At 43.0% G+C, this 17,863-nt stretch overlaps 2 protein-coding genes across 4 annotated transcripts; both read right to left on the reverse strand.

Moving 5' to 3' along the window:
* Positions 1-327: 327 nt before the first annotated feature.
* E(spl)mdelta-HLH (Enhancer of split mdelta, helix-loop-helix) lies at positions 328-1,442 on the reverse strand. The gene has a single exon (XM_018113731.3). The coding sequence runs from the start codon at positions 1,119-1,121 to the stop codon at positions 564-566; it is 558 nt and encodes a 185-aa protein (XP_017969220.1). The 5' UTR covers positions 1,122-1,442; the 3' UTR covers positions 328-563.
* A 2,497-nt stretch (positions 1,443-3,939) lies between these two features.
* Positions 3,940-16,747, reverse strand: Nf1 (neurofibromin 1). Of its 3 annotated transcripts, none has more exons than XM_018113281.3 (18): positions 16,504-16,746; positions 16,018-16,161; positions 15,574-15,958; positions 15,377-15,518; positions 14,733-15,320; positions 14,337-14,658; positions 13,720-14,272; positions 13,123-13,657; positions 11,467-13,058; positions 10,802-11,408; positions 8,386-10,741; positions 8,074-8,331; positions 7,892-7,987; positions 7,238-7,327; positions 6,693-6,895; positions 6,448-6,634; positions 6,219-6,384; positions 3,940-4,706 (listed from the first exon to the last, which is right to left on the reverse strand). In XM_018113281.3, the coding sequence occupies exons 1-18, from the start codon at positions 16,561-16,563 to the stop codon at positions 4,699-4,701; spliced, it is 8,292 nt and encodes a 2,763-aa protein (XP_017968770.1). In that variant the 5' UTR covers positions 16,564-16,746; the 3' UTR covers positions 3,940-4,698. The 3 variants fall into 3 exon arrangements, with proteins under 3 accessions (XP_017968770.1, XP_017968768.1, XP_017968769.1); XM_018113279.3 differs by lacking the exon at positions 3,940-4,706 and adding an exon at positions 5,604-6,040 and having other exon boundaries at positions 16,504-16,747; XM_018113280.3 differs by lacking the exons at positions 3,940-4,706; positions 7,238-7,327 and adding an exon at positions 5,604-6,040.
* Positions 16,748-17,863: the final 1,116 nt, after the last annotated feature.

Genomic DNA, 17,863 nt, shown 5'->3' on the forward strand with positions numbered 1-17,863 from the left:
TTCAAAAATAATATTTTCAGCTTACTTTATATTTAAAATTGAATTGTATATTATTAATTAATGTCTGCAAATTAATGCAGTGCATTGATTTAAAAATTAATAATTAAATTAGGTCGGTACACAGATAATGTATAATGGGAAAGCTTATTTGCTTGTCCACATTAACTAAAAACTATAAACAAAATACGCATAGTTGTCTGGGGTTTTGTATTTAGTTTGTATATTTATTTAAAGCATTTATATGAGTAAGATTAAATTTAAATTTAAATGTAAGATTAATCTAAGTGGAAGCTCAATATGGGAAGCTCAGTGTGAATCGAAATCAAAATAAATTATGTTAACAAGCATTGGTATTATTTTCTACCGGAGATCAAATACTAATAAACGCACTTAAAAACTATCACAGGAACATCACATCATATCGTATGTATCTAAACTTGGGCAAATGCTTGCAGTAAACCTTGGAAAACTCGGTTAGATCTTACAAACTAAAACCAGAGGAATAAAGCTCTCAATGTGCAAATGTTAGTTATAAAGCTTGGGGGTTGGCTTCAGCGGGCGCTTCACCAGGGTCGCCAGACATCCTCGCCCTTGTCGAGATTCTCCTGAGGTGATGTGGAGCGCTGTTCGTTGCCGTTGGCCAGGTTGACGGGCTCGCTGGCTTGTTCGCTGGGCACTGGGCTGCTCAGCTGCTGCTTCATATCCTTGAGCTGGTGGCCCAGCTGCTTCATGAGATGCGTGCCGAACTGGAGATCGACGCCAGGCACCGTGGAGAATATGTGGGAGACCTCGTACGCGGCCTGCGTGTAGCCGGCACGAAATTTGTCAAAGTTCAATTGAGATGGCGGCGGCGAAGTGGGCGTGGCGGTGGGCGTAGATGAGCCGGTGCCTAGACGCCGTTGCTGTTGTGTCTTAAGGTAGTTGACTGTCAGCTCGAGTATGTCGGCCTTCTCCAGCTTGCTGACCTGCTCCCCCTGCGCGTCCATTGTATCCACAATCAGATCTTTCAGCTCGTCCAAGTAGAGATTCATGCGGGCACGCCGCTTGCGCTCCAGCAGCGGCTTGGTGACCTTGCGATAGTGCTGTGTCTTGGTCATAAATCTCTGACCCTCCACGGCCATTGTGCAAATTTGTGTGTGTCTGTGTTTTGGTTGAAATGTGGCAAGTGGCTTGTTCGATTTGGCCAGGCGATCGTTGAATGTTGAGCGCTGCTGCGAAGAGGACACTTGCTGCTGTTCACCGCACGGTAGTCGCTTGAGAAATGATCTTGCCGCAAGGTAAACTGATCCTTTTTGTAGCTGCAGCAGAGTCGGCGTTGGCGTCGGCGTCGGCGGTGCGTACACTTGCAAAATCCTCCCCTAACTGCTACCACGCAACGCTCACAAACGAGCAGAGCGAAGCGCATCGGATCGCATCGGATGAGATCGGGAATGATGGCCCAAGACGAGCATCAATCGTGTCGCTGTGCGTGCGTCCGTGTGTGTGGCACCGACTCTCTGCTTGTGGCAACATTCAGTCGACGCTGCACGTGTGCAACATTTAACCCATTTTCACTGATCAACTTTGAAATACCCTGTGCACTTCTGAAACTCGCTCTTGGAGAGGAAATAAATTTCATTTTTAAAAATTCATTAAATTATATTGGTAATTTTATAATGAGAAATGATTTATAAAAGTGTAATTATTATATAACATAAATAGTTATTTGTATATATTGATGTATTAATGATATGAAATCTCTGAAAGAAAGTATTTATTACAATATTATTATTGTTCTAATATGTATATTAAAAAAAGAAAATATTATTATTATTATAATTTTATTAAAGTATGTATTCTTTATTAATATATTACCAAATATATTATTATTTTATTGTTATTATTATTATTTTTATGTATTTATTCCATAATGAAATTTGTACCGTTAAGATATATTTTGATAATTCAAAACTTGCCTTGGGTATGCCCTCTTATTTACAGAGTATAAGCAATATTAACCAGCGGATGTCATTTGTCTACACTGAAAAAAAATTAAGTGAGATTTTGTCGTGCAAGTATAACGAAGACAATTTGAAAATACATAAATTTAATTTGTAATAATAATGTATAAAATAATAAATTAAAAATTTTTTTTATTATTTCTCATATTTTAGTAGAAATAAATCAAATAATATCTACTAAATATATTAACAAATTAATAAAAAAAAAAGAAGACAAATTAATTTCATTTAATCACAATATTTAAATATGCAAAACTATAATAATTTAAGTACGAGTTCAATTCTAAAATTGTTCGCAGTGCAGAATCTCCTGTCTGATGCAAGCAAAGCGAGCGCAGAGCCTTTGCCTGAACCAGAGCGCTCTCTTTGTCTCTCGTGCCATTGCCGTGCGCCTGCGCAACAGGAACAGAGCATGAGCATGAGCCAGAGACAAAGGCCGAACCAGAGCAACAACCACCAACCAACCAGCAGCAGCAAATCGCACCACTCGCACCACACGCACACACGAGCTGGCTGCGTGCAACGTTTAACTCAAGAACGACTGCGACTGCGACTGCGACATGACCTCGACCTGGCTGTCGCTGTGTCTGTGCCTCGCACACTCTCTGGCAGCCGTGCCCCATGCGTGCCATGCCCGTTCCCTTTAGCTACCCTCACACATGGGCAATCTCAACGATGGCGGCTTTGTTCGTTTTTCTCTGTGCGTTTTTGTACTCTTGCCTTTGGCGCGCTGTCGCAGGCAGCAGATCGAGACCCAGACCTCATTTCCTCTTTGGCGCGACATTGCGTTACACTGACGAACGGGAACGGGTCGCGCTCGCTCGCTCGAGCAACCACCGCAGCGACTGCCACCCGTACCACTGCCAGCCACTAGCCACTTGCCAGCCGGTGTGCCGTTGGCGTCGCATCGTGAGAAAGTTTACTTCAAGCATTCCCACAAGTATTGGGATATGGAATATGCCAGATTTGGCCCGGTCAGCTGTGGCACTTGCTCCGTTTTTGGCGCGTTTGCAACTGCGATTGGCCCATTCACAAAATCCACCTGCTCGGCCTGCGAGCCGAGGGTGAGTGTGTAGGGTAATGTGTATGCCTGCTTGTGTGTGTGCTGGCCTCCTCCTCAGAGGGTCGTGTAATCGCATGCATGAAATCGAGAAGTTAACAAACACAGCAACAACAGCAACGGCATTTCTCGATGAGGCACTGATTCCGATTGCGTCGTGGGGGAGGTTTTTGGTCTGGCCGGGCTGCGAGGCAAGTGCATATGGTATTCACTCTGGGGTTGATCTGATGGAATTGCAAGAAGAGACTTAAGTATTTGCCTATCAAAGAAAAGGGATCGCGAATGCAGCTATTGAGATGTCAGAATAGATTAAAAGAGATTTACTTCATAATGGCTGGAGTTGTTAGAAAAAGCAAACACAAATCAAGGAAACGATTGTTTGCAATTCTAGATTGAAAGAAAGCGACTTACTTATTTTGAATATAAATCCGACCGAGATAAAAGCTTCAGTTATTTAAATGTTTCTTCCTTCAAATGTGCCAATCAAAAGTCAAACAGTTTTTTTTTTTCAACATTTTATTGAGAGTAAATTAATTAGTTCAATATATATTTAGACTCGAAACATGAAAATTTAAGAAATATATTTAATTAGATGCATAGAGAATAAAATGCAATGAGAATAAAAAAAAAATTTTTTTGTGCTAGTTTGCCTTATAAGAAAAGGAAGAAACTGGACTAAATTGTTGAATGAAATTTTGTTTTCGCTTGAATTTTCAATTAGAGGTACATATGTATATATTCGCGTAAAAACATTTCGATTTACGATCTTTAAAACTTGCTTAAACTTAATTTGCATTAAAAACGCACTGGGAGATTTTTTGGACTTATTTCTTAGAGTGTTTTACAATTTTTGGTGTTTTGCAATTTTTATATAAAAAAATATAAAAAAAATATTTATATATGTTTTGTGAAATAAATTAAATAAAAATTGAAATGAATATGAGCTTAAGTTAAACAAAATGAGACAAACATAAATAAATGCCATAAATTACAAATTTGATTCTGTTTGCAGCGGGAGATTCAAATGTAATACAAAAGAACAAAAAGGGCAGCTAAATCTCGCCTGCCAAATCTATTAAAGCTTCTTGTTGTTGCAGTTATCCTCTTGATTGATGAACTCTGGTACAATGGTGCCGTAACGCCGTGGCCATGCTCGTCTCAGGAACTGGTGAGTAGGTTAAAGTACGTGCTTATTTATCAACTACATACATAAATATGTTAAAAAACTACATTGATTCGATAATATTTAAAACTTTGTTGATCTTTCGAACTTGCTTGTTAATCTGTGACAAAATAGATCTTTACGTCTATTACTATATGAATTATCGCTAACTGGATTACTAATTCGTGGGGTTTCTTGTGTTTCTGTCAGCTGTTCTATATTCTTCTTCTTATATACATACATATACAGTAAGTTCTCATACATATATCGTTTTTTTCGGCTATTCAATATTTTCAATACACATACATGATCTTCACCAATGAATATTCGCTTTAAACGCGTTTGTACATTTTAGAGTTTGTTTTCTTTAGTTTCGTTTGTTGTTTGGCTCAGAAACATTTTTTAAATATATTCAGAAAACGCATAACTTTTGCGATTAGTGTGGTACGTCTAGTGCGTGGGTTTGTTGTTGTTATTCATGCAGCTGAAAATAAGATAGAAGAGGCATAAAACATATACATAAATTAAGTAAAAAACAAGAAAACAAATAAGAGTCGAGTGAGTACTCAGGAGGAATATTTCAGTTTAAAAATGAAATTCCCATCATCAGATCGATGCTGGGAATGCAATTCCCACGCAACAAATTAGTACAAAGTATCGTTTATAAAAATGTCTATTATCTAGTTACTTAGTTTTGTATTTTGTTAAACTAATCAAAAATATGCTATGCAAATGTATAAAATATGTATAAAATATCGCTGTTGTTCGGTTTCATTTTAGTCTAGATTAAAGCTATTGTAAAAACTCAAATCTCTCTTTCAACTGAAATATTGTACATACATATATATATGCATATTTAATTTAACTTTATTCTTTAGGTGGTTGTGCAATGGATTAAGCAGGTTCTTAACTGTGGTTGTGCAACATATTTGCAAGTCACATGCGGTTATTTTATAATGGCGTAAGCGTTAGGTACATTGAATATTTGGTATATTATTTATTTATATATTTGTGATTCGTAATTCCTTTAGCTAAATTGAATAATAAAATATAGGCCCAGGTTACTAAGCTGGCGATTTTGGTAGCCCCGTCGAGTGACTGGGTAAATCAAATAGTTGTTAGTAACAAGGGCCGATTTCTGTTTATCAAATATATATCTGCATATATTTTATATATATAGTATATGAATGAATGTAACAAGCGTTTACGACAACTACACTACGCTAGACAATTTGGAGTCACATATGTATGTAATCGAAAAACGTTCTTTAAATGCTTCAAGGTACTGATGAATATCGTAAATACAATTCTCAATTATTCCAAATTAAAATTCGCTAATACAATAAAGTGCATTTGTGTGTTTTATAATTTCTGTTTCTAGTTATTTTTGGTTTTTGTTTGTTTTGCTTTTCGATGGACTGGATTGATAACAATTTGCATACTGATTAATATATGTTTTTCCGTTAGTTAAAACAATCATTTTCGACTCTTTCAATTGTTGGTAAGGATTCAATTTGGTTTCGCTTTGGTAATTGTACAATAGTAGGTTCTATAGAACACCATGTATATACTATATAACGTGCTTTCAACGATAATGAGTTTGTTTAGGTGTGTGTGTATAATTTACTAAGCTTGCTGATTTTTTCATTTGATTATTTTGTTATTTGTCAATTGGTTATATCAAATTAGTTGCTGTTTAATGTGATGGACTTTCGTTCAATCGATGTTTGGCGCGTGATTTGCTGTGTGAGGCGCGTCGCAGCGAGGTGACGCTGCCAGAGCAGTTATCGTAAAAGTCTAATGATTCCGATGAGAATGCTATATAACGTAATGTTGTGTTTGCATAAAGAAAGAGTAAATAGAGAATATATAACGGTTTGTCATAGTTTAGGTATACCATATATGTATGCGGCTAGAATAATACGCTAGACTAAAAGCAAGTTTAACAATTTATGCAGCTAATGTTCTATTATATTTACATTCGCAAATTACTTACCTTTATCAGTGGGCGAGCCTAGGGTTAGGCTGCTCAAGCTGGAGCTGAGGTTGTAGGGACGCGGTGAAGGTGGAACGGGCGCGGATTCATCCCCGGGCAAACATGTCTCCACCATGGCCTCTAGGCAGTTGACAAAGAGCTCTGAAGATTCGCCCATCATGTTGTACTGCAAGTGTAAATAAGAATAATTATCACTATTGGATAGATTCCTTAAGTTCAAGCCGCAAACCTTTGTGAAGGGTCCAGCGAAACGCCAAAGTCCTCCGAATCCGCAGCTCTGCAGGAAATGGAGTTGCTGCTGTGACGGATCCTCGCTGGCCAACATGTTCTGTATGATGCTCTGCACAGAGTTCAGCACGACTTGATCGTGCGATACGGAAAGTATATTATTGATTTTCTGATCCAGCAAAGAGTGTCTATAAATGAGGGCGTATAATGTTAAGATATTCACTAGGGAATCCATTAGCAACTCACATCACTGGAAACACTTTGGGGAAGACAACGGAGCCCTCAGCCAAATACTGATACAGCACACGGGTTTCGCTCTCATCCGAGGAGTATTTGACGAGCGTAGCCAAGACCGTTAAGACTAACGCTTGTATGGACAGATCAGGAAGCACTTCCGGATCGAGCAGGACATTTGATTCATTGGAGACGGAAGAGCGTGAGCCGCGTTCCTGTTGGTTAGCACAAACAGTTGTTAGATACCCGTTTAGACTTGACAACTAATGAGCTAATTAGGGACATGGATGTTAAACTAGTTAAGCGAAACGAATTTGATTAGGACTCGAATTTGATTAAATTGATAAGGCTTTAAGCGAACAGGCAAGGCCATGCAGGAAAATGATAAATAATTAAAATATAAGAACGTCTAGTATTAGTATTTGAGTAACTATTTCTTGGTGGGGTTTGTGGGCGCATACGTTTAGGTATTAGTGGATGTTCTAAAGGTCTAGAGAGAGATAGAGAGAGAGAGAGAAAGAAGACAGATAGAGAGAGAGAGTTTGGTTGAGCAATACCTGTCGTTCTTCGATGCCGCTCGCATTATTCGGCTCCTTGGTGGTTGGTACCGAAAATGAGCGTTGAGTTTTGAATAAAACTCGCGCATTCTACGATTGGGTTGCACAGTATTGTTGATGTTGTTTAATTGTTAATGTTGTCGATGTGAGTGTTGTTTAGTTGTTTGTTGTTGATGTCGTTAACCAAATCAAACGGAAATCAAAAGCCATGTTCATGCGTAGTAGGTAGTTGTGGCATTTACGAGTAGTATATGTAGGTATAAGTAAGAGTATATGGATGAGAGTTACAAGCACCAATTAGATGGAAGAGTAGTCAGCAGGCATATATAGTGGCATAGTAATAGTATACACGAGTTACGTTTGTGATAAATGTATGTTACGGTTATTATTATTTTTGTTCAACAACATAAAAAGAGATAAGAAAGAAATGTCATTGAACGATTAATAAATTTGTTATGCAAAGGCGAGATATTCGAGATATAGAGTTGATAATAGGCTCGATTACAGGGTTGTATACATAATAGTAATCTCAATATAACAAGTGGATAGCCAAAAGTTACTATAGCAAATGGTTATAACAACTTTTGTACAACAGTTTGATTCAAATATATAGTATACACACGATAATACATTAACTGGACTGGATCAGCTCACCTGAAGTGTTGGTACTTTGTGATGTCGCGCAAACTGCAGAGCTGACTGGTCGAGTATATCCCAGCTCTTCTGACGCCGCGACAATGGCTGGCCAATCTAAAGGTAAACAGTATTAACACATTTAATATGTAACTTTATATAGGTAGTCATTATATATGCATGCGTAATTATTATTCACTTACAGTCTGCACACCATTGGTTAGTGGTTCGCCGTTTTCATTGCTGCCGCACACATCGGCGGGCCAGCGGGGCAGCGCGTGCTTCACGTGGCAGCGCGAGCGCACCTCCTCGGAGACAGCAACAAGTGCCGTCAGATAGGCTACGCTGTCCGGCGTCACCTCGAACTTGTCGCGGTGCAATGGCTTTGCTATAATTCCCAGAAGCATTGTCAGCACACGGGATGTGCGCGAGACTGTGGTGGGTGTTGGATGACGAAAGCCCTAAAAGGAATGCGCATATTAATTTAATCCTATCATCCATTATTTACAACTCACCTTAATCAGATGTCCGACCAGAGCAAAATGAAAGTTGCTGCGGAAAGACAAGCCCACGGCATGATCCAGCTGCTTGAAGTGCCACTCGAGCTTCTCGCGCGTCTTCATCATGACCTCAGCAATGGTCTCCGTCTTGTCGAAGCAGCCCTGGGACTTGAGCGTATGCAAGTTCTGCTCGAGCAGCGCCAGACCAGCGCCGTAGAGCGTAACCTCGTCCAGCTGCAGCACTGAGATAGCCACCCAGAAGAGTGCACGATGTATGGGCGATTCGGGGCGCAGCAGCGGTTGGATGCGCGTGAGGCACATAACCAAGGCCTCAATCAATATTAGGTCGTTGAAGGACTCCAGTGCCTTGACTAGAATGCGCAGCAGTTGCTTTACTTCGTGATCCGTTACGCTCTTGCTAATGCAGCCGTAGACAATCAGAGCGCGTGGCTGCAGAGCTGGATTGTAGCAGAAGGCGAAACTGCGCGCCAAAGATGTCCAGGTGTGCAGCCAATCGCTGTCGGGCACGTCGCGCATGCAAGCCTCCATGATTTCCAGAAGAGCGTCCGTGATGACCTCCAGCGATGGCAGCGAGAGCCGCTCACGGTCCGCAGGCAGCGGCTGGGTGACGCGCTCGTTGCCCAACCACTTGTCATTCGGGTGACGGCAGCTGGAGCGGAAGGCTGTGACAGCGGCCGACTTGACCTTGCTAATGCCGAAGAGCAGATAGAACTTCGGCAGCGAGAATTCGTCCAGTGACAGGCGGAGCACGCGCTGAGCTTCCTCTCCGAACGAGGGATTTGTGCAGGTACACAGTGAGTGTATAATATTTATGACCAGGCCGTGCGTCGATGCGCGCATGGACAGCGAGCCAGAGCAGACCAAGAAGGTGATGGTGTGGAAGAGATATGGCACCGAAGTGGCTACATCCAGGCAATTATTGAAGGACAACATAAGTAAATATCGTCCCAGTATGGCAATGTCATCCCACATCATGTGCTGCTCCAGATACTGAGTGGGATTTGTGCAGGATTTGTCCATGACGCGGCACATGCGTGTGATGACCTTCTTCGACACCAATTGGACGTTGGCTGAGGCCAGTGCCACAGCTGTGTCGGCCATGATCTCCACTTGCGGTGAGCCGAGGCCAAAGCTAATGGACTTGTGCAGGAAGTTGTCTAGCACCATGTCGATGAGCTCTGGGATTTGACCAATGGAGCCCCAGATCTTGGCCTGCACCGAGGGATACATTTCCTTCTGGTCGATCGTCAAGCAGATGAGCTTGTCCAAAATCTGCGAGACCTTTAGTTTCTTGGCGTCGTCATTGGACTTGCAGAACTTGGTTAGATTCTTCAGCCAGGGCGTCATGTACTCCAAGCACAAATGCTTCAGCTCAATGGTGCTGCGCTGGAAGCCCTGTATCGACTCCTCAAGAAACTCGAGCGTCAGATGCGGCTCATTGGTGGCCAATTTCTCGCTAACGGACTTGATAAAGATGGTGTTGTTGGAAGGTATGCAGAGTCCCTGCGTCTCTAGCAACTGCCCCTCGATCTTCAGGTCAAAGGTGGCGGTCAGAGCACACAGCAAATTGTAGGCAGCTGTTCGGAGATTGGGATCACAAGAGCCCAGATTTAGCAGCGCCATGTTGAGTAGAGTGCCAGGCACATCCTTGGGCCGTATCTTCTGATGCACTGTGACCGAGTCCGGCTGGCTAAGCTCCCAGCGATTCCGTATGTGTATGATAGCCTGGACGATGTTATCGCAGTCATTGTGAATGAAACTCAGTTGGCCACTTTCATTAGTTATGGACAGCGTGAACTGGTTGTCGTCCACCAGACACACTTCCTCAATTTCAGAGGCATAATAAACATCGTTGAGCAGCACCGAATGCGACAGGACTTTGGTCTTTTCAGCCGAGGTAATTTGCAGCGCCGTGGGGCCAACTTTGATGGCCACTTTGGTGTCCTTGTGACTGAGCTTCAGTGCATTGCTGAACACCTTCAAGTCCTCGTCCAGTGAGAGCGTGGCTCCAGGCAGCTTCTGCTGCTCAGCGTCGATGTAATCGATGAGCTTGTTGGGCGACTCCAGAAACATTAGCTTGCGATTGCCCTTCAGCGGTGCTAGGATGCGATCGTGGAACTTTGTGTACTCGCGCACCCACGAATTGCAATTGTAAATGTAGACCGCATGGACATTGTCGTAGGCCACAGTGGGCAGCACATAGAACCACTTCTGCAAGAACTCTGTGCGGAAGCGGTTGTCGGAACAGGTGTGCGTGAAGTCAATGACCACCTCGAAGGGCGAGTGACAGAAGGGTTTCAGTGTCAGGATAACATGGTAGATCAACAGGTCCCCATTGGTTTCTCCAATTCTACAAAATACGAAATAAATGAACATATGGCATTCATCACACTGACACACACACACTCACTTGTAACGCCTGGCTATGTAGTAAAAGACCGGATAACCCGATTTGCTGGTGCCCGCCTGGTAGAATATGTTCATGGACTTCAGAGTTTTGAACTCTTCCTTTTCGTGCATCTGATGCTTGACCATAATTTCTTCGAAGTTCGTTGATGACATGTCGATAGAGCTCCAGCGTGCATATGAGCTGAACATCATGTGAGAGTCAACGGGTTTGTGTTCCGGCGGACCTAAATAAGCCAAAAGCGTGGCCATCTTGTCGAAGGGTCGCCGACCAACGGCCTTGTGGTCCCGACTGCTGGACAAATAGTCGCCAATCTTCTCCTGGTGCGTCCACAATAAACGATGCAGAGCAAGCACATTGGCATCGGAAATGAAACTCATGCTGTGCGACGTTTGGTCCACGGTCTCGCAATCGGAGGCGATTTGTATAAAGAAGCGTCTGCCGGCCTCGAAGTGATCGCGCAGAAAATCGTTGAAGCAAAGCATATGCTGCTCCTTGGAGAACTCTACATGGTTGGCAATGTTCTGCAGGATTTTGGACATGAGCATAAGCCCACGTTTGGCCGAACTGGGCACCTGCTTGCCCACAATGCCCAGCTCCTGTGGAGAGACTGCAATAAAGAAATCGTCAGTTGCTGAGCCAATGTTAAATCAAGAGCTGCAACTCACCTATGGCTGGATTAATGAAGCGCAGAAAGATGACCGTGCCCACGGCACCAATGTTGTTCTGCAACAGATTTGGGAATCGCTTGCTTAGCACTTGGTACAAGCAGTGGCACATGGAGCGCAGCTGCGGCGGGAATCGATCTGAAGAGTTGATGATGGCATCGAAAACTTTCTGAGTTAGAGCAATCAAATTGTTGCGATGCTCTTCGATATCTTCACTTGGGTCCAGTCGCGCTGGATCCACCTCAAAGCAAATCTCCTCCTGCTCATCGAGCAACGGTCGTATAAGTGGCTCCAGTAGCATTTGCAAATAGCTGGCTCCATAAATCTTAAAGCAGAACGCCATAATCTTGCTGCCCAACGAATTTCCACGGAAAAGCGTCTGCATGCAGTCAGAGACCTCGACCTCGCGATAAAACATATTCCACAGCAGCGGAGACAGCAAATGCTTAGCATCGAACAACGTGACCAGAACTCGTGCGAGCTCATCCATTTGGGCGGTTGTCACCACATTGGCCAGCGCCATGGCAATGGGCAGCTCTCCCTTATCACTAATCATGGTCACCAGCTGGACAAGTTGCTCGAACCGATCGGCCAGCACCGTCTCAGCCAGAGTGTCAAACTCAGTGCCTTGCTGCAAGATCTGGGTGAGCACTTCCATGAAAGCAGCGCGAGTTTGCAAATCGGGATTGTAGCCCAAGTCGATGGAGTGCATCAGGCCAGAGTCAATGTTGGCGCCCAGCAGATTGGACATGGCTTGTATGGTGGCGTTCCTAAGCGCAGTTAATTTGCCAGCTGCCATGCGTGGACGAGGCGGCAGAAGAGGTGTGTTGTTGAGTTCCTTTTCGGCCTCCGAGCTGTCAATGCAATCGTTCAGCAGGTTCATGAAGAGTGTAAAGTATTTTAAGAACAATGCGCTCTTTGCGTCCATGAGATCGCCTCGATCTGACTCTTCAGGTTGCAGCGGCAGACCACGTAGCAGAGCTGCCACTGCCTCCATGCACGCCTGGTCGAGATCCCGAAAGATAAGCGAAGTGCTGGTGAGTAGCGATGCATCTGCGGAGCTAGGTGGAGCAATTTGATGCGAGGTTCCCATTACCCAATCCGTTAGATATTCAACGAGCTTATTTCGGAATTTCATCTCTTGCCGAAAGGCCAAATCGTCGCGTCGCTTCATCATGACTTCCACTAGTTGGCACAGCTTTGTTTTTATGCGTATAGCATAGACATTCATATCCAGGTGTCGCACATAACGGACAATGCCCAGCATCATGCCTTCAATGCTTGTGACTCCCAAATGCTCCGATGGCGATGGCTGGTCGTTGTTGGGATCCTTGCTCGCTTTGGGATCCAGTATGGATTTCATTATGAAAATAGTGTGCTCAATGAACTGAGTGTTAATGTCCGTAACATTCACATTAACCTGGCCCTGTTGATCGAAGAACTTTTCCACTATGGCTCTGATTTGATCGAAGAGTATGGGATACAGCTGAGTGGACATTTCCTCGCCCACAAGTTCCTTCACATGTTTCTGTATATGTAACCCAGTTTTCTCATTGCTGCAGACCAACAGACGCAGCAGCTGCCCAATAAATCTGAAGTGGAACAATTATTATTAATATACATATCTGGATAATTATTATTTGATTTTATACGCACTGTGTAACCGCGCAATAGCTGACATCCTGGGGCGGTGCTGGTGGTATGGTGGACAATGAGACCGTGCTGGGATGCAGCGATCCATGTCCCGAGCTAGTCGAACTCGAGTAGAGAGACGCCTGTGCCAGTGACGCCACCGACGAGTTGTTCTGCGACTGCTGCAACAAGAGCTGGCGGCTGTTGCTGCGTTTCTGCAGGCAAACACCGCCCAAGGTCAGCAGAAACCAGGTCATATTGGCCCATTCGGTGATTTGCTCCTCTAGATCATGCTCGGAGCTTTGGTGGCTGGCACGACGCTTGCCCAAGCCACGATGAAACACTTCTGCTTGCGCATCCTCGGTCTTAACTTTGGGGTGAGTCTGGAGCACCTTACTGAGCACCTCCCAGTTGCGAAAGGTTTCCTCCCAGGCGGGCTGGACACCATGCACACAGTGCTCGATCTTTCGCAGCAGTGGCATAATACGCTTTTGGAGTTTCCCACGGCTCACGTTGCCATGACTGTTCTCAAAGAAACAAATACGTGTATCCGTGGCGGCTGAAATGAATGGATGATGCTATAAATTAACACGATATACTTATAAATCGCATTTGGCTCACATGAAGATAGTTGTGCTAGCTCCTGGTAGATGTGGTAGTTGGGCATGATGAAGCCCACTGTTAACTCATCGGAGCTGCAGCAGATTTCCGCTTCCTCGCAGAGCAGCCCGAAACAGGAAAGTGAGGTCAGAACCGCATCCAAATCCACGCTCCACAAATACATGAAGAAGACCACTTCCATTTTAATGTGCGCCTGCTTGCATATGGCAATCTGGCTACCCACATGGGCATAGTCTTTGTGCCGCTGAAGAAATGTGTTGCGGCATATCAGTATTTCACGCAGCCACTTAAGTACATCAGTGTAGTTGGCTATCTGATGCTGTATAAGTTTCTGGGAGATGGAGAAGAGGACCTGTGAGCTGACATCCCAAAACGTGTTGATGGGTGCTTCTGGATTCCAGACTTCGATCTTTTCCGGCGCATGCAGGGCGAGTAGGGCTTCCATAGCCTCTTGTGCCACATCCGGCAAGGTCGTTTGATGCACCAGGCTTACCAGGCCATTAATAAGCTCCAGAGTTGAGCTTTGTACTTCGTGCGCCACTTTGCCTTGCGTCTGGAAATGAGGAACTTGTAAATTAGTTTAAGTTTTATAAATTATAATTTATGATTGGGATTACATTTAAGAGCAGCGTGGGATCTGCGTGTATGAGACGCACTAACAGCAGCAATAGCATCTTATGGGCTGGTCCCTCCTCCGAACGTGTCAAACCCTTTTGAGTGTCCTTGGACTTGAGTGTTAACGAAGTTATGTAGCGCAGTGGTGTGTGCGCTATATAGCCCTGCGTGGCTTTATTCAGTGTATCCGTGAAGAGAGCGCGTAGCTCAGCGGAACGGTAGTGCACAACGTCGGTCTGTGGCCACCAGGGAAGACGCGGCTGGTTGACAATGCGAAAGGGATTCTTATTTTGCAGTCGAAAATCCACATAAATGTGCGCTAGGCTACAAATTGGTATTATGCATATGAATATTAGCAATTTACATTTAATTTCACTCACTAATTTCATTTCACTCACCGCAACAAGGAGCACACGATAACGAAGTGATAGGCCTGCGGCGAAGACAGATTCAAGCACACTTTCAGAGCCTCTATGTTGTGTGGACTGATGCGGAAGCACGAGACCCAGCAGTCAATCATTAGTTCAATATCTGCATAATTGTAGCCCTGGCCGCGTGAAAAGGGCTTCACGGGATTAAAGAGCAGCGCCTTCAGATCGTTAATGAAATATTGGACCAACTTGAAGACCACATTGTTGGAGTCATTGATATTGATGTACGTGGATGCCTTGCAGAGTTTAACGCAAGCTATGGCCGAGGATTCGGTCACCTGCTTCGATGGCGAATGTGGGCCCAGACCACGCTTGATGCTCTCGATAAATTGCCTGGCCGAGAAGTCTTTGTCGCGTGACGTGGATTGTGTCGACTTTGAGGGCATCTTCTCCTTTTCCTTCTCCTTCTCCGACTGCTGCAACTCGTTAACAGTGGCTTCCAGGCTGGAGGGATTTAGAATGAGCAACAGCATTTGCAGGGGCCAAACTAAAGTTTTGCTCTTCTTATTCTCAGATTTGAAGTACTCAACAAAGTCCAGCAGGGGTTCCCAGCAGCTGAAATTCACATTTTATATTAGTTGAATTTCATAATAAAATGTAAGTTAGCTAACGTTGAGATATCGCGATTAGTGCCGCGTTGCAAGTCCTGAAATTCCTGTGGATGATATTCGATCCAATTCCATATGGCCTTCTCTAAGGAGTACAGCAAAATGAGAGGCGGTGCGCGCTTTGAGCGAAATTTGGTAATTGTTTCTGCAAGGGATCAATAATTAATACAAATTCGACAATAATGTCGATGCTGTTATACCTTGCAACAGCTTGGTCAGCTTGATCATATCCATATCAATGTGTTGTATCAGTTCAATATCGTTGTAATCTGGATTTTCTTCGGAGCACGAGGTTAACTCCTGAATGCGTGCTGATATGCGGTTGAAGACCGCCGAGAAATGATTCTGGGACAGTGCAAAGAGCACCTTGGAGGCGAGAGCCTTTAGTTGAGCCGCATTGGGATTGTTATCGCTCTGCACGTCTACAAATTGGGAAATTTCGCGTAACAGGAGCTTTACATTCATGGCTTCCTCAAAGCGTGCGGTATCTTTTGTTTGGTTGGTTAGGCAGCGCTCCAGTGTGGTCAATATGATGACCAGAGATTCAAAGTAGCAGCGTTCAGGCTCATGACGCGGTTGTCGCGCCTGTAATTATTTATAATTAGTATTTTCCTTTCGTAATTGTAGGATTATGAGATACTTACAGCCTCGTTGACACGCTGCAGCATCTTTGTCAGACCGGAGATGACCAGTGAGAAGCGGTATCGAGAGATGTGTATGAGGCATGTCACCAACTGGTCCTGGCTCATACGAGCCTGAGTGCCATATGCTCCGATTTTGTATGGAAGCTGCAAATGAAGAAGTTTTATTATTTACAGCTTAACAGCTTTTGATGTATTTATTTATCTAAACGCGTTTGTTTATTTTCAAATAAAATCGCTAATTTGAATTCAGAACTTTATTTGTGAGTCGCAATATGTGCCATTAAGGGTATGCGCGTCTCGGCACTTCATTCAACAAATCAGAGCTCGGCATTTCATGAATGAAGCCTCGCCGGCCCCACTTGCGCCCAGACCCCACCTCCTCAACACCGACACCCACACCAAAACAACACCAGCAGCAGGTACATTTTTTCACTTTGCTCGAAGACAGCGCGACGCAACATATTGAAAATGCTGTAAAACCTTTACCTGATCTTCGAACCGAGTCAGCAGACCAGTCGCCCACTCGCCAGGCTTTTGGGTAGCCATTTCGCGTTAATTTTACAAATTGTACTCCGTTTTTCACTGCATTTTATTTAATTTAAATACGACGAAATTCTGGTCTGTATGGATGTGTAAAACGATGGTCGAGGTTGCATTGAGAGAGCTGAGTGTGTGTGGAGCGAATGCTAGAGAGAGGTTGCATTGCAATGAGAGTCCAATTGCTCTCTTGGCGTCTGCTTGACCAAGAGTCAATTTACGTAAATGAGTGTAACTACTGCCTAAAAGTAAGAAACATATTAATTTCAGTAGTTAATCAGCTATTAGAACACTGCTAAACTGTTTAATAGATCTTTAAATTGGCGATGTAATGAAAACTGCTTTGTGTGACGTCACATCTCCCATGTTTATGTGCGAAAAATTCGACCTACGCAGTAAAAACATGCTTCTGATTGACGACTTTCGTATCGATACTTTTGCTTCGTATAGGAATTTGCGCGCTCTGAATTCAAAATTGACATTAGCACCAATACAGTCACTACACGTAATATATATATATATTTCAAAGCCCTATTTTATCTAATAAACTTGTGCGATATATGCAAAATTAAATTAGTTTATTTAATCTATAGGAACACTGCAAGAATCGAGTATTTTCGATAGCTTCACTTATCGACTTAGTGCTGCCATCAATTGCGTATTAACAGTGCGGCCAAATCTAAATAGTGCTGCCAAGCACGTAAGAAGCTATTTCCTTTAAAAAAGTGCGTTATGAAATAATGAAATAGTCAAAATACATGTTTCATTTGTAAGTATTGGTAGCTGTAGTTTATTAAATGTTTCTCTTTACGCTTAACATATTGTTGTTTTTCCATTTTGTTTTTAATTTATTGAATTTGTCTGGTAGTGTATGTTACTTTTTTGCAGCTGTAGTGTCTATCTCTGTGTGGGTCGTGCAAATACATAATACGTATTTTCGATTTACATAATACTAATTATGTATATACTATAATATTTTGTAAATACATATTCAGCATATCGAGCGCATATACGTAATTATAAATCGATCTCATAGTGTCTCGAAGTTGCGTTCTAATTTAATCATCCAACTTTTCATTTTCTAATATTGTACGGTATAAAGTTTAGTTTAGCTATCTAAAAATCTCATGTACAGTCGAAATATACATATTGAAAAAACTTGCGTTATTTTTTAAATAACTTCGCCTTAGGTGACAAAAATGAATTATTAACATATATTTTAATATTTCATATGTTCGGGTTTGTTGGCCGTTTGGGAAGTGTTTCACTTAAATCGTTTATGTTTCCATTTAATTTTTGTTTTATTTAT

This window comes from Drosophila navojoa, chromosome 2 (genome assembly GCF_054131105.1).
Source record: "Drosophila navojoa isolate 15081-1374.11 chromosome 2, UAZ_NAV_1.0, whole genome shotgun sequence".
Classification (NCBI taxonomy): Eukaryota; Metazoa; Arthropoda; class Insecta; order Diptera; family Drosophilidae; genus Drosophila; species Drosophila navojoa.

Bases quoted from the DNA above. Each gene is read 5' to 3' on its own strand.
- Nf1 (XM_018113279.3), bottom strand. From the start codon at position 16,563: ATGGCTACCCAAAAGCCTGGCGAGTGGGCGACTGGTCTGCTGACTCGG. The intron at 15,321-15,376 runs GTTAGCTAACTT...TGTGAATTTCAG, and splicing joins ACTAATCGCGATATCTCAAC to CTGCTGGGAACCCCTGCTGG. The intron at 6,041-6,218 runs GTAAGTAATTTG...TACGTTATATAG, and splicing joins AGGCTCGCCCACTGATAAAG to CATTCTCATCGGAATCATTA.